At 35.8% G+C, this 20,243-nt stretch overlaps 1 protein-coding gene across 1 annotated transcript; it reads right to left on the bottom strand.

Annotated features, from left to right (window-relative positions):
* Positions 1-2,883: 2,883 nt before the first annotated feature.
* On the bottom strand, positions 2,884-10,515 carry LOC149052769 (uromodulin-like). The gene is made up of 6 exons (XM_089205564.1): positions 9,351-10,515; positions 7,740-8,005; positions 7,484-7,601; positions 6,900-7,019; positions 6,486-6,605; positions 2,884-4,424 (listed from the first exon to the last, which is right to left on the bottom strand). The coding sequence occupies exons 1-6, from the start codon at positions 9,418-9,420 to the stop codon at positions 4,042-4,044; spliced, it is 1,077 nt and encodes a 358-aa protein (XP_089061690.1). The 5' UTR covers positions 9,421-10,515; the 3' UTR covers positions 2,884-4,041.
* Between the last annotated feature and the right edge of the window lie 9,728 nt (positions 10,516-20,243).

Raw genomic sequence — 20,243 nt, 5'->3', positions numbered from 1 at the left:
TTAGTTCCGTACTTTTGTTGATGCTCTTTTACAAGGAAGAGAAATTCATTTTATTTGTGAACACAGAATTCCTGTTATATACTTTATTTTTAAATTCTGATAACCTTATCAACCTTCATTAGTTCGAGATTATTAACCCCCTTTGCTTCCCTCTCAATCCAAATTAAGCCGGTGAAATACCTCGCAGATGAATAGAACTTGGGAAACAACGTCAGCTACTTCACCTTTTTTTTTATTTCTCTAAGCCTAGGAGAAAGTTACCTTTCACAGAAAAAGATCTGGTCTTTCATACGAACTATTATTTCAGCATCTATTTTAGTAATAGAATCAATAGCAGTCTTTATTCATACACGCGTGTTACTTGAAGGAAATAAATGTGTTCTCTTTGTCAGCTGTTAAGTCTCCTTGACTTTGTTCAAAGCTTTCTACGTGTGAATGAAACGTTTGGCTCACTTTTGATAGCTTGGAATGTAGTCCCTGCAGCACAGCAGCATAACTTTGTTGTAACCACTGGCTAAAGAAGAGAAGATCCATGGCTCTCTTAAAATTTCAAGTGTAAACGAGCCCTAGGTAACTTGAATTATGTGAACATCTAAGCTCAGCCATAATTGTGTTAATCAAATACGAACTTTTTGAGTTGTTCAAACCTTTCACTCTTATTGCGCGCCTCTCAAAATGCTTAAGTCGGAAACTTATTTTTATCATTAATTATTTTGGGCTATAAATGCACGTAGATCTTCCTTAGCTGAAAGATTATGGGGGATGAAGTCAGTGGAAGTGAGAGTGATATAAGTTTATCAGTCTCATGTTTACGTGCAGTTCTTCTTGCAAAGATGTCTGAACGGCTACATAGACTCGTTTATAGACGTACCTTAAAAAAATAAAACAAAACAAAAGGAAACAAACAAAAGTAGAAGACGTCGCTGTCGAATTCATAATGGTCAGTGCTGATAATTTACTTTTAAAAGAAACATTCCTTGGTTCTAGAAGCTATGAGAACCTGCAAGCAGATAACCAAGAGCGCAAGCACCCAAGGTGAAATGATTTTGGGTCGTCCCGAGAGACGAGATGATAATAGATAAGGCAACAAGACAGTAACGCCGGTAAATTATTTAATTATTTGTGTTACTTTTCTTTTTATATTGTAATAAGCGCTATTTAAATTAGGTAACGTGCCATGTTCAATGGGCTGCTATGTTCCAAGTCTAATTCGTTCTTAACTTGCCCTATGCGCTCGAACTGCTAATTTGACCCTGGAAAAAGATTTGACTTTCAAAGGAGATCTGAGTACCTGATAAATTCTCACGCGACATGTTCGTAAGGAAAGGACTGAGGGGAGGATACATATCTACCTGCGCGCATTTATTTATGAATCCTCTCATGACGTGCAGTTATTTGCTTCAAATTTAGTCTGGACCACTCAAGCACAGTTCACAGCTTGTACAAAAAAATTTTGTATATATAGCTGATGTCATAATTTTTTTCAGAAATCTTTTGAGTAACACTGGTAAAGTACTTTAATCGTGCCATAGCGGACCAATCCTTGGGACTTACAGGATGGTTACCATTCAGCCAGATCGGGTATCTCGCCTGGGTCAATAATTTACTATTAGAATTAGAGTTAAAATAATGTAAGTAGTTATTATGATGAGAAATAAAATTTGTTAAATTTGTGATAGGCGTCTACTTAGATAGCGGTTCATAAATCCTCTTTTTACGTGGAGTTATTTTTCTCAACGTCAGTCTGTATCATAGAGGCGAAGATCACAAGTTGGTGAGTGAAAAAATTTTGTATAAATGGTAGAGTCCAGAATTTTCTACTTAAATCTGAACTGATCAGTAGCAACAGCTTCTAATTTTATGTTTAAAGTAGACCTTCCTGTCAAATTCCCCATCTTCCATTACGGGAGTAGCACAAGTTAACCCTTTAACCTCCAAGATCTGATTGTTGATTCTCCCTTTAAGGTGCTTCACATTTCCTTATAAATAAGTTTAGATGGTTTGATGTTAGATCAGGTAAACAACTTCTTCCTGATAAGTTTCCTAAGCTTAGAGTATGAATGGATTTTGTTGGGAGAAGTAACAGGTTAATCGTCTCCGGGAGTTAAAGGGTTAAACAGCCTGGGTTGGCTTTACCACATTTATAACTATCAACACAGGTTGTTGGAGTTCTAGTTCCTACAGCTGTCACGAAACAGTACCATCCCTCGGAGAGTTGTGTGACACAGAACACTGGACCATTTAGTGATACATCGTCAATGGTATTTCTTTTGTCGTCACTCTGCTTCATAACACGGATTGGACACCCTTCCGAAGATTATCGATTATTCACCTGAAGGAATATGATGAACTTTGCACTTCAACAACACTAGCGACAGTGCCTTTAACAACAACAAAAAGATAAAGTGGAATCGGTTTTGTTTACTGACATCTGGAAAGTGATAATTCATTGTCTCATGTAACCTTAAACTTATTACATGTAGAGAATTTGAATAACAGGTGATAAGAAGGTTTAGCCTTTAGGAAAGTCAATTTAAATTTTCTAAAGTGCATCAAAGACATGCAAACCTCTGATTACTTAGACGTGCTATTTGTCTTAGGCTCATTGTCAGTTATAACTAAAACAACCAGAGTAACAGATTACACCGTCTCTGCTAGCGGTTACATACACATGAATAAGCCTGAAAAGATTTTAAAATTAGGCTTTAACTGGTCGTCATTTCGGGCCTCTTTCTGGTGTTGTTTAGTTTTTCGTTAGAATGGCTTGTATAATAGCTTCTGGCAGACAGCATTTAGATTTCAGCTATTTCACCCAACACGTTTTCTTACAAGATTCACCTGTTAAGGTATAATTTAATCAAAATAACGAATACTATACTCCTACAATTTTAAACTATTTTTATTAAACAACTTGTAATAATTCTTTCTCGTGACCTACTCCTATAGGCAATACAATTATTGTCATTTAAAAACTTACTTTAAGCCACTATAAACTATAACTTTGCTCTCTACCGACACCAAAGATTCACTCTCGCCTTCAAATCTTCTCAAAATACACAATCTTTGAAGTATATCGCACTACGGAGCTATCTTTTGGTAGAGCTTCCTAGATAGTTGATCTTTTCCGACAAAAAAAAAAGATACCACTCCAACATAACCATCAGCTCCCAGTTGGCTTGGTGGCTCAGTTGGTAGATCGCTGCATCGGTATCGCAGAGGTCATGGGTTCAAATCCCGTACGGGCCTTAAATTTTTTCAGGTCTTATTTCAACTACTAGTTCAGTAGTGTCCATGACTACGAGGATCTCTTATATTCGTTTCTTCACCGCAGTGCACATACATGATTTTCATATATTTACAGTCAGTATTTCAAAACATTCCGGAATTCGAGATTTACAACACAACTGTTGTGATAGAAATACATCATAATTACATAGCATAATAGAATGTTCTAGTTTTCCATACTATGTCATCAGAAAGTTTGAGTATCAATGTAACAGTGACTAACAATTATGCAATTCTAGAAATTATTTACAGTCTCTATCAACAAGACGCCTAAGCTGCTTTAGTTTCCAACGACCTGAGTAAACATCAAGAGTGCTTAAAACTTGCATAGTGAAGTACCTCGATCGGAACAGATAGAGATATTATGATTATTTAGAAGCTTACTAATATGCCCATAGTTGTTGCCATTAGCTGGGGGGACGGGAAGGGGGGGGGGGGGAGAAGTCTGTTCTTATACCCGGATAAACAACTATTGGTCAGTCGACTCTGATGATGATTTCCACTGAGGTTATAGAAACGTCAGTCACTATTACTGACTACCTTCAGTCACAACTACTCATGAGCACTCTTACTTGGAGGATCAAACTAAGCGGTCCAAAGGTACTCTTGTGTTCAAACTACTCACTTTTTAACATTGATCATAAAAAGTGGATCACATAAAATTATTTAAGTCCCTGCTATCATTGATGTACATGTGCGTGTCAATGAATCGATTTGTGAATACTTTTACTGTGCAGAATAACTTGCTTATAACATTTAGTCTGTGCCACAGTAGCGCCCATTACAAATGGGTACCTTTAGTGGTTCGTAAATAAAGTAGGATCCGCAGTCTTTCACTTTAATGTTGTTTGATATCTTGCAACAATCTCCACTTCTTGTAAAACAGACCTCTGAAGAAACCTCACCATCTGCCAGTGTGGGGTGACCACCTTTTAGCCAGCCTGATAAGACCGCACCACATCTATAATCCGGTACGCATTGGGTTGGCATTTTTGTTCCTGCATCTCCTACGAAACGATACCATTTCCCGAATATTAAGGATGAGGAATCGTCGTCACATTTTTCTCCACCGTAGGGTGTGTTGTAAGTGCTCTTTCTGTCAGCATCACTCAGGTTTCTGTAATTATAGCACGGATCGGCTAAAAAGTTGAATTTCGGTTAATGCGATATTTTGTATTTTTCTTTATAAGAAAGCTGAAGGAAATACATAAGCTGCGGTGTTTAAGAAGGATTTCCCGCCCTGTGAAAAGCCGTAACAGCACGCCTATAATATTGCGATAATTTTTTACATGTGTTTGATATCGCCAATAAGCTGTGTCAGGTTATGTGTTTTCTGAGAAGATTATGCAAACCCGACACGCAGTCGAGGGTTTGCATAACTTTCAAGAAATTTCCCAACCCTCCGAGTGTTTAAATGAGAGAATGTAAACACCAAAAAAAGGTTCTCTGTTGCTTAAGCAGTAATCGGCTCCCAACGAAGTTGTTCAGGCATATCTGCTTACTTTGAAGAAAACTATTTACTACATTACAATTCTACTACGACACAGAAAACTTTTTCACAAAAAAATACCCCATATATTTTAGGCATATTTCTCCAATAAAATTGCAGAAGAAGGTAAATCCTGTTTATTTTTAGCTTGAATGATATCCATTTTCTCAATACATGCTCTGGACGATAGTGTTTCCATATAGCCAATCAAATCGGGCATCTGACAACACATACACCAATCAAAATTCGCGTAATAAAAAGGCAAGCTGAAACTTTTGGCAAGTGCCAGCTCCGTGTGAATGGAACTATTTCAACTTTGAATTCTCGTAAATTTGACTGAAAATACCGAAAGTTTTTTAAATATACGACTCCTTAAGGAAATAACTTCAAGAGGAGAAGTTTGATTAAGTTGAAAATGAGTGTCACTGTAATTTATCGATTTTTGAATTGACGAAACCTTGCTCGATTTGGCAGCCCAAAAACATGACTTAGAAGTTGGTTCGTGTCTTGTTGAGTTTTGCTGATTATTGCAGTTTTGCTCGAACCTTTTCCAGCGACTGACAAAATATTTTTCTTTCCATTTAAGTCACTCCTAGTCTCGCATTAAGTTTTGCTGGATTTCTGCCTGCAAAAAGTCTTCAATGTCGACTTCATACTTTCATACTTTGCTCGTAGCTTAGCCTTATTCTCTTTGCCTGCAATCCTAATTTTTGGTATTTATTCTTCCATTAATTACTATTGAAATGATCTAACAAATTGAATCTTGCTCTCAGTCTAAAGGAGATTCCTTAGTATTGCACTGGGCATCCTGTACTGCGTGAAAAAATCACGTAATCAGGCGAATAAGCGTGCGCGAATTCCGAGAGCACGATATTGCTTTTCAATCAATGGACCCTGTAAAGAGGTACGATGCTCTTTAGTTCCCTACCAAGCACGGTGACCTCTTTTTTCATAGCATAATTTTGGTGTACAAGTTAGCCCCGTTAAAATGGAGAAATTTAAAAATCATCTTGATAATGAAAATTATGACATTGAGAGCAACGACTCGAGGAACGTTTTAAGTCGATGTCGATTAAACTTACTTGATTTTTCACAAATTATATATCAAATTGTTCCCTACGTTCAAGACTTCGTGCCTTTCAAGGTTTTTTTTTAAATTTTTACTTTGAAAATCTTTGCTTCCAGCTACCGAACAAGAACGGTGACCTGTCTTTTTTATTGTATCTTCCGAAACAGACATTGATAGGGAACATTAAAGAAAAGATTGAAAAAAACCGTCGGATAATATTTATGTTCTTAGGAATCACCTTAGTAGGCTAAAATGGGAAAATCTTAACCGCTGTCAAAATCGATTTTAGCCAATCAGATTATTTTGGTAGATTGCTTTTAATCTATTCGAGACACAGCCTCATAATAATTCTATTTACAAAAACAGTTATGCGTCATCAAGAATAAATGATGGGGATCATTGTTTTCTCCCCTGGAGGACAAAAACCATGCACATTAAGTCTATAAAAAAAAATCAAATGTATCTATCTTTTTCCCTATTTGTTTGTCGAAGGACGTTTCCAAGCAATTTAAAGGCACTAAAAACTAACGTGATTTGTTATATGGTTAAACAAGAATAGCATTTCACTCAAGATTATTTACAGCGAGTTCAGCTAGTACCATCTTTACAAATTTTTTAAAGGATCAGTTACAAGAGACTAACCTTTACAAGTCAAACCATCCCCAGTGTATTTAGGATTACAAGCGCACCTGTAGGTGCCCTGGGTATTACTGCAGGAGGCGTTCTTATTGCAGATGTTTGTGTTTGAACACTCGTCGATGTCTGATGGGGATCAAGTGCACCGAGTAACAAACCAGAGTTGAATGTTATGTTGAAAAATGTTTTGGTTGATCAATATAATGAACACCTGTACATGAATACTGCAAACCTAATCTCAAAAGATGTAGGACAAAGTGAAATAATCTACCATTTCTAATGAGGGGTGAATTATGGAGTAGAACTACATTTTACGATAAATGTTTCAATACTTCTGGTACCATAATTTGAGTTAAAAATACGTTTTAGATTACTCTCCGCTTTAAATAACTGGGATTGAAAGAAACTTTTTACAATTACCCCAGCAAGATTTTCCATCTCCCGTGTATCCAGTGTGGCATGTACATACATGTGATCCAATGGTGTTGGTACAGTTAGCATTCACATGACAAGAAAGATTTCTTGCACATTCGTCAATATCTGAGAAATGGAAGGCTTTCAATCACGATTCTTGGAGTATGATACATGCATAAACCTTATTTTGAACATTGAGTGCGATAGTTGTCGTTAGAGAGTTGTTGGTCGCTATGTTTTATTAAAGAGAAAGCTAGTCGAGTAGCGTTCAGGTGACAATCGTGGGTATTTTTTTGGCATTCATCAATATATAAACATTGGAAAGAAAATAAAATTTTTACAACGGTAGTGGTTACACGAGTGAGATATTAGTCAGTTATCATTGCGTCAAAATAATTTTTAATTTAGTCTAACCCAAAACTTTCACCTCAGCGGAATCTCTCTCTAGACACCATTTCAAACTGTAGCCGGATATCAGTCGTCAAAGATCAGCCTTGGAAGCCTTCCACCCGACGGCCAAACGTGATATATAAATAGGGGTGGTTTGTCTAGGAAATATTTTGTTCTTATCAGCACATTCTGCAATTAACCTTTTTCGCAGTGTTCTCCTTCGAATCCAAGAGGGCATGAGCATCGATATCCTTTGATTGTGAAACCGGACTGACAAGTTGCATTATTTTGACAAAGTAGATTTTTACCGCAGGCGTTCTGAAAGAAAAAAAATTTAAAGAAGAAAGATGGATGTATTGATTGATAGATGGATTGATAGGTGAATGAAAGAACGGAAGTTTTGGTACACGTCGGTTGTTTTTCACGATTCATCGAAAAGCGTCGAGTATATTTTACCTTTGAGCCACGATAATAAAAATCGGCATTAGTTATCAGGTCAGTGTCATATTCAAGATGAGTGGCGTTATTCAGTTCACAGATATAATCGATTCCTCCATCCTCGGGATCTTTTTTGAAGTTAGCACTAACGCAGTTGTCGTTCATGTAGCAGAAAAGCTCACAGTGATCCAAGTCTTTGACATATTTAGTTTCGATTTTATGGTTTAGCAAACGTCTTTCAGCAAAGAAGAAGGAATCTGGAAACAGCATTGTGCGATCTCGCTCTGAAATATAGCAATCAAAATATGGTTAGTGAACAAATTTTCTTATCGGACATAAATTAATTTACGATTCGAGGTTTTAAGCTTACAAAATAACACCCTTGGTGAAAAAAAAGAACTATGATCCAATCAAACTGCGAATATGGGAAAATGGAGAAAAATTAATACTACCTTCATTTGGGGATTTGTGTCTTTTTAAGAACATTAGTATTTAGGACGAAGTTTTTCACAAGATATTTAACTCCAGCACCCCTCCTCCCTCCCAATAGCGTTTAAAAACAAAAATTGGCAGCAGCGACCATCACTTGTGAGGACAGGATGTTTAGGAAGCATTTTCGTGTCTTTTCGTTCACCTGAACGATATTATTTTAGGGGATAGAGAAAGCCGCTAATAAAAGCTATCCGCAAATTTTTATCAAGTTTCTTTTCTGCTTCATGATCGATAAGTCATGACAAAAATCATTTTTATTTATTAAACTTTTCTCGCTTTCTTCATAATACAGGTCCTCGAAAATTCAGAGTTTCTTACTCGAGTTTACATGATCGCCTTTGGTTATTTAGGTCTGGCATCACGTATGAGATTCATAAAGAGGTTCAAGATGTTTCTATCGATGAATTTAGAATACATTGGGAAATTCGACTTTTTCCCGTAAAATAGCAAATTCAAATAAAAACAGTCAAACACTATATTTCTAAAGTAAAAAACATCGAAAATACCAACAATTTAACGGTAATTTTGCCACCTGTTTTTGAGGTGAGTGCCTTTAAACTAATCCTTAGACATGTTTGTGCTAATAACTTTCTTTGAGACTTGCATGATACCCGATTTTAACTTTTGATCGATAAGCTATGATTATGGACGAATATACAACAAAAAGAAAGTAACTATTCCATTACCATATGTCAGCACTGTTCTCTTGTAAAAATAATTTCTCTGAGATGGTTAAGAGCGGTTAAAATGTGCTTTCGCACGATGCAGAAAGATCAAATTCTCGCCTTATACAACACAGCGAAATTGAACATTACATAGTGTCATGCTTAAATGTTATTGAGAGAGGCGAGATGGGAACGTAACAATTTTAAATGAAGTAATTTGCATTTGCCGAAGTTTTTTTTCGTTTTGCATCCAATATCCAATTTTCTGAATAAAAACCGACAAAACGTTCTTGTTTAACACCCTGTAATTTTTCAAAAATGATTTTTTGGTTTCTGATTAAGTCTTTGCTAATTTTTATAACCTTAAATGTTTTTGTATCAGCAAATTAAAGAGAATAAAGGAGATATATAACTAAGGTTGTGCTCATAAGTGAATCGAAGGATAAAGAATGATTCGCCGTCTGCGACTCACCTTTTCCAAAAGTGAAGTTAGTCAGGAATGCATGCCAGGCTACGAACATGAAAAATGAAACAAATTCCATGCCTTCTTCAAGGTAACGGTTTTCTGTTTCTACCCCGCACTTATGGCACTAGGTTTAAGCTGATCACCAGCTCCCAGCAATGAATTAAGGTTTCAAAAATCGACCTGTTTTTGTGAACGAAACGGTATTATGAAAATAAATTAAAAAAAAAGCTTGTAGCTGTCAGATCTATGTGGAAATGAATGCAAATGACGCAAATGGAAGTTATCCGCTTCGCTCGACGGAGAGAATTGGGTCTCTTAGGAACATCTCTATATTTTAACATAAGTATTAGACAGAGAAATTAGTCCCCAGAACAACATTGTAAAAATTTCGAGTAATTTCTTGAGACGGTCTAATTGACGGCGATAAACCTCAGTTTCGATGTAATCAACTCTTACCTCTGAAGATGCAAAGCTCTTTGGTCCCTCGCTGCTTTGAGGTAAAATTGCTTTCCTTTATAACAATATGGTAGCTATGGTTACCATAGAAACACCTGGTTTCAGGCAAAACGATTATTAATTTTAGTCGGGAACTTCCTTGTTTCCTCTACTTTGCCACTGAACCATGGCAAAGATTAAATATTTGTTTTAGGTAAAACTACGCAATTGTCACCAAGATCACGATCACGAGCTCAAATTTTGCAATAAGCGTAATTTTCAGCCGGTAGCGTTGACAAATTATCATTATGAAACATCATATTCGGTCTAAAGCAGCCTTTAAACTTTGTTTAAGAAGATTTCATTCAAGTTCTCAAATAATTCAGTGTGTATCTAAGGAAACTCCACCGTGTGCTAATAAAGGATCGCTAATGAAAAACTAATAAGAAAAGAATGTCTTTGACAAGGAAATATTTCCAGCCTCAAGAAACGTCAAGCCTTTCATTGCATAAGCTATACACAAAGCTCTAAACTTATAATGACACTCTTATGTTTGCATCAATCAAAAGGGTAAAATAAGTAGGGGCTGAGAAAATTTGTAAAAGAACTTTCTTCCTTTTTGCCTTAGGAAAATGTTGCACTTGTTTATGGTTTTGATATCAAGAAGGGACTTTCATCAACCTCTCGCGTAATTTTAGTTTGAAAACTCGCTCTGGCCTCGAGGAAGTCTTCGAGCAAATACTGACGATTCGTGTTCGAATCTATCTGTCAAAGTTTATACGGCTTCATCTTGCGCGAAAGCCACAATGCCATAATTCGTGGACGTCAACTATACGCAATACAATCGATTTGCTCGAAGCTCACGGGCTTCAGAGCTACAATACAAATTCATGTTGACAGTGAGGACAAACAGATTAAACAAAATACGATGTAAATTTACGCTGATACGCAAAATAATTAAACTTTATTGCTAAATTATTGCTTGACAGTTTTTAATTAGTCGTCGACAATGAAGTTCAAATAAATTACTGGCGCTGAAAATATGGCAATTTTTTTTCGTCTCACACAGTTTCTTCTTTCAATATTACTCATAGTTTATTGAATTGTCTTCTGTTTTGTCTCAAGCAACTTTAAATCAGCACGTAATAATGGCTCGATATCATTTCAAAAGTTCCTATTCTTGTAAAATCGTTCGCTTTTCTTCCCACAAGTTAGACAAAAAGCACAACGTTTTCCATCCGTATGATAAAATCATCCCGATAATTTGTGCACGATGAAACATTTAGTCGGCTTCACGCACTCTGTGCGATTTTAAACATAGTTTAGGCGCACTTTTACCAGAATAAACAATACATTTTTTCCCCATTATTTAACATAGTAAATGTTTTGTTCAAGATGGCAGACAAGGCAGATAACAGAAGCCGTTTATGTCTTTCTATACGACACCAAATGCCCTTATTAATAAATTATCTGTAATATTTTTCCAGCTTGCCTAATTCTTCGATGGAAGTTTCTCGAATTTTCAAATGACACTTAAAATTGTTTCAGTTCTCATTAGGTGTAATATGCCGCTGCAAAATAGCACAGAAACTTACACTTCAATTTAATTAGCTAAATAAAACGTTGGAAAATTGTGTGATCCACATTTCTAGTTCTCAAGTCTCTATTGTTTAAAACCGTGCTTTTTTTGCAATTATATAGAGACCAAACTGTTCGAATAAAGTTCAGGTGGACTTATTTTCCAACAAGTACGATTCATCTTTCGTTAAATGTATTTCATTGGCGCCTTGAAACGAAGTAAGTACGTGCATATGTAGAGTATGGAATTAAAAATGAAGAAAATGCAGATGTTAGAAATACAGAATATTGAAGTGAAGCTTGCAAGATTTACTTTGCGAAGCATCGTGTATGTTGTTAAAGTTTTCATCTTGAACCTTGCATTTTCTTGATAAAGGGTAAATTATGATTCGGCTGCTTTTCCCTCAAGTATTCATGAAATAATCAGTTCGGGAAGTCAAACACTGTCTGCCATAGCAATACTACTTCCGCTGAAGGAAAACTACTCATTGATAATTCCTCAAGGCCACTCAGAAAAAAAAAATTACATTCGTCGTTTTATAATCGAAAAAATCCTTGGAACATTTTAGCCATCACGGAAACATAACAGGATTGAGGTTCACAAAATCATGTGGGAACATTAAGCAGTAGGCTTGTAGAACATCAAGGCGGTAAAACATTCAATAAATTTTATTCGTATCTTGAATTATGCATTGCCTCCATTTCATTTTCTACGGTCTTCTCAAGAACAGGAATTTATGAAGAAACGGTTTCTATGGTTTTTTCTCCTTATAACTTTACTTTTACTGTGCTGTTTTGTAAACAAATAATAAAAAAAAAGGAAAAAGAAGAAAAAAGAGAAATTATATGTTCCGCGTAACTTAACCAGCCCACTGAGGAGAATACGGGAACATAGAGAAAAATAAATACTGCCTTCATTTGTGGATTTTTGCCTATGTGAAAATCCTATTTAGGACGATTTTCCATGTCTCAATTCTACGCTCAGAGATTTCCTCATTATTTCAGCTAAGACTCTATTTCGATAAAGAAGGTTGACTCATAAAATGCTTGGGGAAAAGACAAATTCGACTGATGTTCTGATGTCGTAGTTACCGCCTTTATATCTTAAATTCCTAACTTTTTGTATTTTGTTTGTGCAAAAACGTTAAAAACAAAAGTGAAACCAGAACAAAAATTGGCATCATCGAGCATTACTGGTCTTTCGTGAAGACACAAGGTTTGTAGAGAGCATTTTCGTGTGTTTTGTTTCTCCTGAGCGATATTGTTTTAGGGGAGATAGAACAAAAGCCATTAGTAAAAGCTATACGCAAATTTTTCTCAAGTTCCTTTTCTGTTTCATGATCGATAAGTCATGAAAAAAAAATTATTTTTCTTAATAGACCTTTTTTCTCTTTCTTCATTATACAGGTCCTTGAAAATTCAGATTTTTCCTACTTGAGTTTATACAATCGCCTTTGGTTATTTAGACCGATTATCATAGGAAGAGGAAATTTATGCTAATTTCCATTGAGACAAGCCATGTTTGTCTGGCATCACGCATCAGATTCATATACGGGTTCAAGATGTTTCTATCAATCAATTCAGCATACATTGGAAAATTCTACTTTTTCCAGGAAATGGTAAATCTAAATTAAAAATGTCAAACACTATGTTTCCCAAACCAGAAATATCTAAATAATCGGCAATTTAACGACCGACAGATGCCACCAACATTGTAAAAATTTCGATTAATTTTCTTAGAAGGTCTAATTGACGGCGAAAAACCCTACGAAAAGCAGATACGTTAAGTTGTACGTTGGACTTTTTAATCCAAAAACTCTCAAAATTTGGAATATGAAGCATATTTTCAGCCTATTTATTCAGCATATTTTTCGTTCATTCCTACAAAAAGATAAACACCTTGCAAAATTTATCGTGTTTTGACATTTGACGTTTAGCAACTGTGGTAATGATAAATAATTTATTCAACAGAAAAGTCATGTTCCCGTTTTAAGTCCACTTTAATTTGTCAGCTTTTGGAGTTAAATGCGCCGACGTGTTATTCTCATCAAACATCGCTCCTAAAATCGTCTGAAAATGTTGATAATCAATCCTATTATATCGTTGGGTGTTCTTTGACTGCACATCGAAAAACGAATGTATCAGCATCAAAAATATCTATTCAGTAATTTTGGTTCCAAATTTGAAGTGACAACGACTCGACCTCGACAAATACTGCAAAAGAAATGATATATTCATAACGAGCGAGAAAAAAAACAGGTTGGCTAATTAACATTTACAAGTTGCTGATTATCCTCTTTTTTATGCAATAGAAATCCCGATGATTGTTTAAATCCTTTATTTATCCACACTAAGTTCCGTAACCAAAAGGACAAGGAAGACTCAAACATAATGCTTCCAAACTATATCCGATGAATAATCGTTTCTAAGTTGTTATTAACACATTTAGCATTTTGGACTTTGCCGACCTTGGAAACATTTTTGAGGTAAACAGAGCAACATATTGTGTGCCATAGCTTTCGTGTTACATAGAAATAATCATGTAAAGGTTCAGTGAGCAAACCTTGAGTATTAATAGTCAGCTCAATCTGCTTTCGTTGAAAAAGACCTTTAGTTAGTCTGCTTTTGAAATTGCACAATACCCTTATTTGAGAGTGAAGCCAACCTTTTCATTGTGGTATGCAGAATTAAAGGAGCCGCGGGTAGACATCCTTTTCGTAAAGACTGTGAATTTTCCAGGGATAGTATTACTCAAATCACCCATCTGTGTTTTCGATTTGATCAACTCTTACCTCTCAAGTTGTAAAGCTCTTTGGTCCCTCGCTGCTTTTGAGGTAAAAGTGCTTTCTTTAGCTATGGTTGCAATAGAAACACACGGTTTGAAGCCAAAACGATTATTTATTCTAGATAAGAACTTCCATGTCCCCTTTACAATGTCACTGAACCATGGCAAAGTTCAAATATTTGTTTTAGGAAAAACGACGCAAATGTCATTACGATCTCAAATTCTGCAATAAGCGTAATTTTCAGCTGATAACATTGACAAATTATCATTATGAAACGTCATATTCGGTCTAAAGTAGCTTTTAAACGTTGTTTTAGAAGGTTCCTTATGGTTCTCAAATAATTCAGTGTTTTCTAAGGAAACTCCGCCGTGTGCTAATAAAGGATTGTTAATGAAAATCTTATATGAGAAGGAAGTCTTTGACAAGGAAATATTGCAAGCCTCAAGAAACGTCAAGCCTCCCATTGCCAAAGCTACACACAAAGCTCTAAACATACTTATTTTGTGTCAATCAAAAGGGTTTCACTTATGTGTGTAACTTCCTGAAGATAAATAGAGGCTGAGGAAATTTTTACAGGCAGGGAAAAATGCATTTTTTTTCTTTTTGCCGTAAGAAATGTGGCACTTGTTTGTGGTTTTGAAAGTTAGTTCTCTAATCAAGAAAGGACTTCCATCAACCTGTCGCGTAATTTTAATTTGAAAACTTGCTCTGGCCTCGAGGAAGTCTTCCAGCAAAAACTGACGATTCATGCGGGAATTTATCTATCAAAGTTTATATAGCTCCATCTTGCGCGAAAGCCACAATAACCATAATTCACGGACGTCAAGCGCACGCAATACAGACGATTTTCTCGAGCCTCAAGGGCTTCAGAGCTGCAATACAAATTCAAGTTGACAACGAGGACAAAAAAATTAAACAAAATGCGATGTAAATTTACGCTGATATGCCAAATACTTGAAATTTTTTTGCTAAATATTTTTTAGCTCGACAGTTTTCAATGAGTCGTCGACAGCGTAGTTCAAATAAACTAATGGCGCTGCAAACATGACTTTTGTTTTTTGTCATACACACTGTCTTGAAATTTGCTTACGTCCTTTTCACGTTACTGATAGTTTATTGAATTGTCCGCTGTCTTGTCTCAGGAAATGTGAAATCAACTCGTAATAATGATTCAAAAGTTGCTATTCCTGTAAAATCGTTCGATCTTCTTCGCAGGGCTTCGTCACTACAAGTTAGACAAGAAGCACAACGTTTTCCGTCCGTACGATAAAATCACCTCGACAATTTGTGCACGATGAAACATTCAGCCAGCTTCACGCACTCTGTAGGAGTTTTAAACATATTTTAGGCGCACTTTTATCAGAATAAACAATTCATTTCTCCGACATTATTTAACATAGTAAATGTTTTGTTCAAAATGACGGACAAGACAGATACCAGAAGCTGTTTATTTCTTTCTATGAGACACCAAATGATTTCATTAATAAATTACCTCTTATTTTTTCAGCTTGCCTAATTCTTCGGTGGAAGTTGCTCGAATTTTCAAGGTACACTTAAAATTGTTTAAGTTCTCATTAGGTGTGATATGCCGATGAAAAATAGCTCAATAATCTCGAACTTCAGTATTATTAAAGAAATAAAACGTCGGAAAAATTGTGATCCACATTTCTAGTCATCAAGTCTCTTTTGTTTAACTTTGCAATTGTGTTAGTCTCGATGCACGGTGGTTTAATTTCTGAAATTGAAAACTGTCAAACAATATTTAGAACTTATACACGGACGAGCTTTTTTCAACAGTCGTTACATGTTTGTTTTGTTTCTGAGGCGAAGAATTGTACATAAAAACTCAAGAAAACGTTCCAGTAAAGAATAGTGAAATCGTTTCAAAGACAGCTTTCAAGACATGGGGTTTGCTTAAGCTAAGAGGCTTGCATTTTTCGGGGAACTTATTCAGCGTCGTTCTTAAGGCCCTGTTTACTATTCGAGTTGTAATCAGATAGTTGTATTTTAACTGTCGACTGGTCTCTTTCGCGTTTTTAACGACATAGAGAATACTTTACTAAGGAAGGCGATATATTAAATAGTCCAAACTGTTCGAATAAAGCTCATGTCCGATTCATCTTTCGTTAAATATGTTTCATTGGTGCCTTGAAACGAAGTAAGTACGTGCAGATGTAGAATATGGAATTAACAATCAAGGAAATGCAGATGTTAGAAATACAGAATATTGAGGTGAAGCTTGCAAGATTTACTTTGCGAAGCATCGTGTATGTTATAGTCTTCATCCTGAACTTTGCATCTTACACTTAACGAACCTTGGCTGGTTTTTACCTGTGCATTTATGAAATAATCAGTTCGGGAAGTTAAACGCTGACTACCATAGCAATACTGCTTCCTTTGAAGGAAAATGACTCATTGATAACAACTCAAGGCCACTCAGAGACTGGCATTAAATTCATCGTTTTATAATCGATAGCAGAATCCTTAGAACCTTTTTAGTCATCACGGAAACATTACAGCATTTAGGTTCATAAAATCATATAGAAAGATTATTCGTACCTTGAATTATGCATTGCCTCTATTTCATTTTCTATAGTCTTCTTAAGGACAGGAGTCTATAAGGAAACGGTTGCCAGATCCTTTTTTCCCTAACAACTCTACTTTTGGTGTGCTGTCATGAAAAAGTAAAGAAAAAAAAAAAGAAAAATTATAGGTTCCGCGTAACTTAACCAGTCCACCGAGGAGAATACGGGAAAATGGAGAAAATTGAATACTGCCTTCATCTACGTATTTTTGCCTATCTGAAAACATAGGAATTTAGGATAATTTTCTGTGTCTCAATTCCGCGCTCAGAGATTTCCTCATTATTTCAGCTGAGATAAAGAAAATTAACACGTAAAATGCTTGGGACACAACAAATTGAGTGATGTTTTTGATTGTTTTTGTTGATGTCGCTGTTACCTCTGTTATTTTTAACATAGCTAGTAAATTTGTCTACTCAAATTCAATTGCGCGAGCGTGCTTCATATTCCTATTGTGCACGCTCATGACGTCAGCAAACAAATCCCTCGAGAAATAAAAATTTCCATCGGGTTGAAAATGTTCCAGAGTTGCTCTCGGCTACGCCTCGAGCAACTCTTACGCATCTTTCGTGCTCTCCAAACTTCCCGCGTGCTTCGTATCTCGATGAACGCACGCTGACGTATGAACCAATTGTTAAATTTTAAATTCCTAACTTTTTGTATATTGCCCTACATAAATATCTCCAGCCCTCTCCCTCCCAAAAACGGTAACAAAAGTGAAACAAGTACAAAAATTGGCAGTATCGAGCATCACTTGTCTTCTGTGAAGACACAAGGTTTGTAGAGAGCATTTTCGTGTGTTTTGTTACTCCTGAGCAGTATTATCTTAGAGGAGACGGAACGAAAGCCGTTAATAAGCTATCTGCAAATTTTTCTCAAGTTCCTTTTCTACTTCATGATCGATTAGTCATGAAGAAAAAAAAAAAAAGCTTTTCTTTATAAACCTGTTTTCTCTTTCTTCATTATACAGTTCCTTGAAAATTCAGATTTTTCCTACTTGAGTTTACACGATCGCCTTTGTTATTGAGACCGATTATCATAGAAAGAGGAAATATTTGCATTAAGACAAGACATCGTTGTCTGGCATCACGCAGGAGATTCATAAATCGATAAATTCAGTATACATTGGAACATTCGCCTTTTTTCCAGGAAATAGCAAGCTCAAATTGAAAATGTCGAACACTATATTTCTCAAACCAAAAATATCGAAATTATCAACAATTTAACGGTCGACAGATGCCACCTGTTTTTGAGGTGAGTACCTTTAAGCTAATCCTTAAACATGTTCGTGCTCATAACTTTCTCTGATACTTGCACAATACGCGATTTTAACTTTTGATAGATAAGCTATGTTTATGGACGAATATAAAACAAAAAAAATGCACTGTTCTTATGTAAAATTAATTTTTCTGAGATGATTAAGAGCGGTTAATATGTGCTTACGCACTATGCAAAAAGATCAAATTCCCGCCTAATAAAACAGGGGAAATTGAACATAACATAGTGTCATGCTGAAATATTATTGAGAGAGGAGAGATGGGAAGGTAACAATTTTAAATGGACAAACTTGTATTTTCCGAAGTGAAAGTCAAACTCAAGTTTTTCAGGCATTCAGTACAGTCATCTCTTACCTTCCAAGATCCAACGTTCTTTGGTGCCCAACTCCAGAGTTGTTGAACCAAACATGTTTTCTTTTATTACTGTCTGGTAGCTATGGTTACGATAGAAACTGTTGGTTTCAAGCCATGATGATCATTAATATTAGAAATAAACTTCCCTTTTCCTGTTTGGGCTCTAAGCGCATAAAGCTAAATTGGTAAAACGATACGCAGCAATGAAAGAAACTTTGTGCAACGGATTGACTGGAGTAATGCGTCTCGGACTGTAAAATTTTATTGTCTATTCCTTGAAAGTGTCACGTCAGGTGCAGATGGCATTATAATTATAGATCGTTTCTCAGTGTTTCATGTCAAACAAAAGCAATGCAGGTGAATTTGAGAGAAGAAACGAGAGACTTAAATAAGGATTCAAGGCAAGTCGAGTGAAAATGGTTTGAGACTCACACAAGAAGAGGAAAATTTAGCACTTCGTACTCCTTAGCTTGATGAATTTTATTAAATCGATTATAGTGTATATATAGTTAATCTATGTTAATGAGACTGGAAAGACAGACGTTTTCTTTCTGTCATCCATAATTTTCTAAAACGTGTTAGTTTCCTTGTACGATTCTTTATCTTATTTTCTACCATCAGTTTATGAAATAATACAAGTTGAAAGATTTGAGCTGCTACCCATGCACTAGACTTATTTATAAACATTGTTTGCGTGCGTTAAGCGTTTAAAGTCTGGTCAAACAGGTGTTCTTACACAATACTGCGTGATACGTTATAGTTAAACAAGCCCACTAGAGACTAGGGTTGCATACTGTGGTAGACCAAGCATACACCAGGGTAGGTGAGATCCGAACATAGAAACTTCTTTCCTTAGTGTAGAGCCAGTGGAATCATTGTGTTTTCGCTAAAAATTTGGGTGGAAATGGCCGTGATCATCGCGGCTCTGCGATGATTTGCAACTCCTGCAGTCTTGATCACTCAACACAGGAAGTATGTTCGATCGAGGGTTAGGAACTTTATTTCTCAATCATTTATTCTCCAAAAATACATTTTGAATTTTTTTAAACTATCTAATGAAATATAAGAAATGTAAAGCAGTGTGCTAATTAAAATTTCCTCGATTGACCGACCGGAAACTTTAAAGAAGTTGACAAAATAATGAATGATTCCTCTCTTGAGAAATGCAATAAATTAAGAAAAAAGTTTCAAACTTTGCCATAAGCATGTTTTGCAATAATAGCAGAGTATGTTGATCTATTTTTCATTTCATCAAAATAATCCATTCAAAGCTCCTTTCTTCTTTTCTGCAAAATTGCGACAAACAATAACGCCGTATCAATTTGGCTGTCGATTGCAACTAATCAAAATGAATTTTTTCTTCTAGGTATCATGTCCGATTCCGACAAACTGCTAGTTTCCAGACTTATTTTTTTGTGATCTATGAGGTGATTTAGAACTTCGCATCAACTCTTAATTCTGTGAAAAATGTAGCAATACAGATTTTTTAGGGCTAGTGCCAAACTGTACTCCCCGAACCTAACCGCCGTGGACCAAAGCCTTCTCTGAGAGAGCGAGATCTAGAGAACGTGCCCATATTTGCACATTTACCAAAGCACATTCTGCGAGCCTGAGCTACTTCTGACTTTATCGTTCATTTCTTCTTCGGTTGATAAATTTCCGAATATGACTTTAGGTCTATCTCAAAATCCTCCCGACGTATTTTTTTTAAATGGCTGGCTTTGATTTTTTTTTAGGCCATAATAGTTAAGAAATTTCTCTCAAATTTTCGTAGCCGAGATTCTTGACTGCAACACAGAAAAGAAAGTTAATGGCTATGAATATATGAAAATCATGTAGGGAAACTGGGAATTATGAAATGAATATGAAAGTGAACTTCGCAGCAGT

Source organism: Pocillopora damicornis, chromosome 1 (assembly GCF_964200805.1).
Source record: "Pocillopora damicornis chromosome 1, jaPocDami1.2, whole genome shotgun sequence".
Classification (NCBI taxonomy): Eukaryota; Metazoa; Cnidaria; class Anthozoa; order Scleractinia; family Pocilloporidae; genus Pocillopora; species Pocillopora damicornis.
Note: the sequence above shows the minus strand (reverse complement) of the source record. Positions and strands in the feature narration are given on the sequence as shown.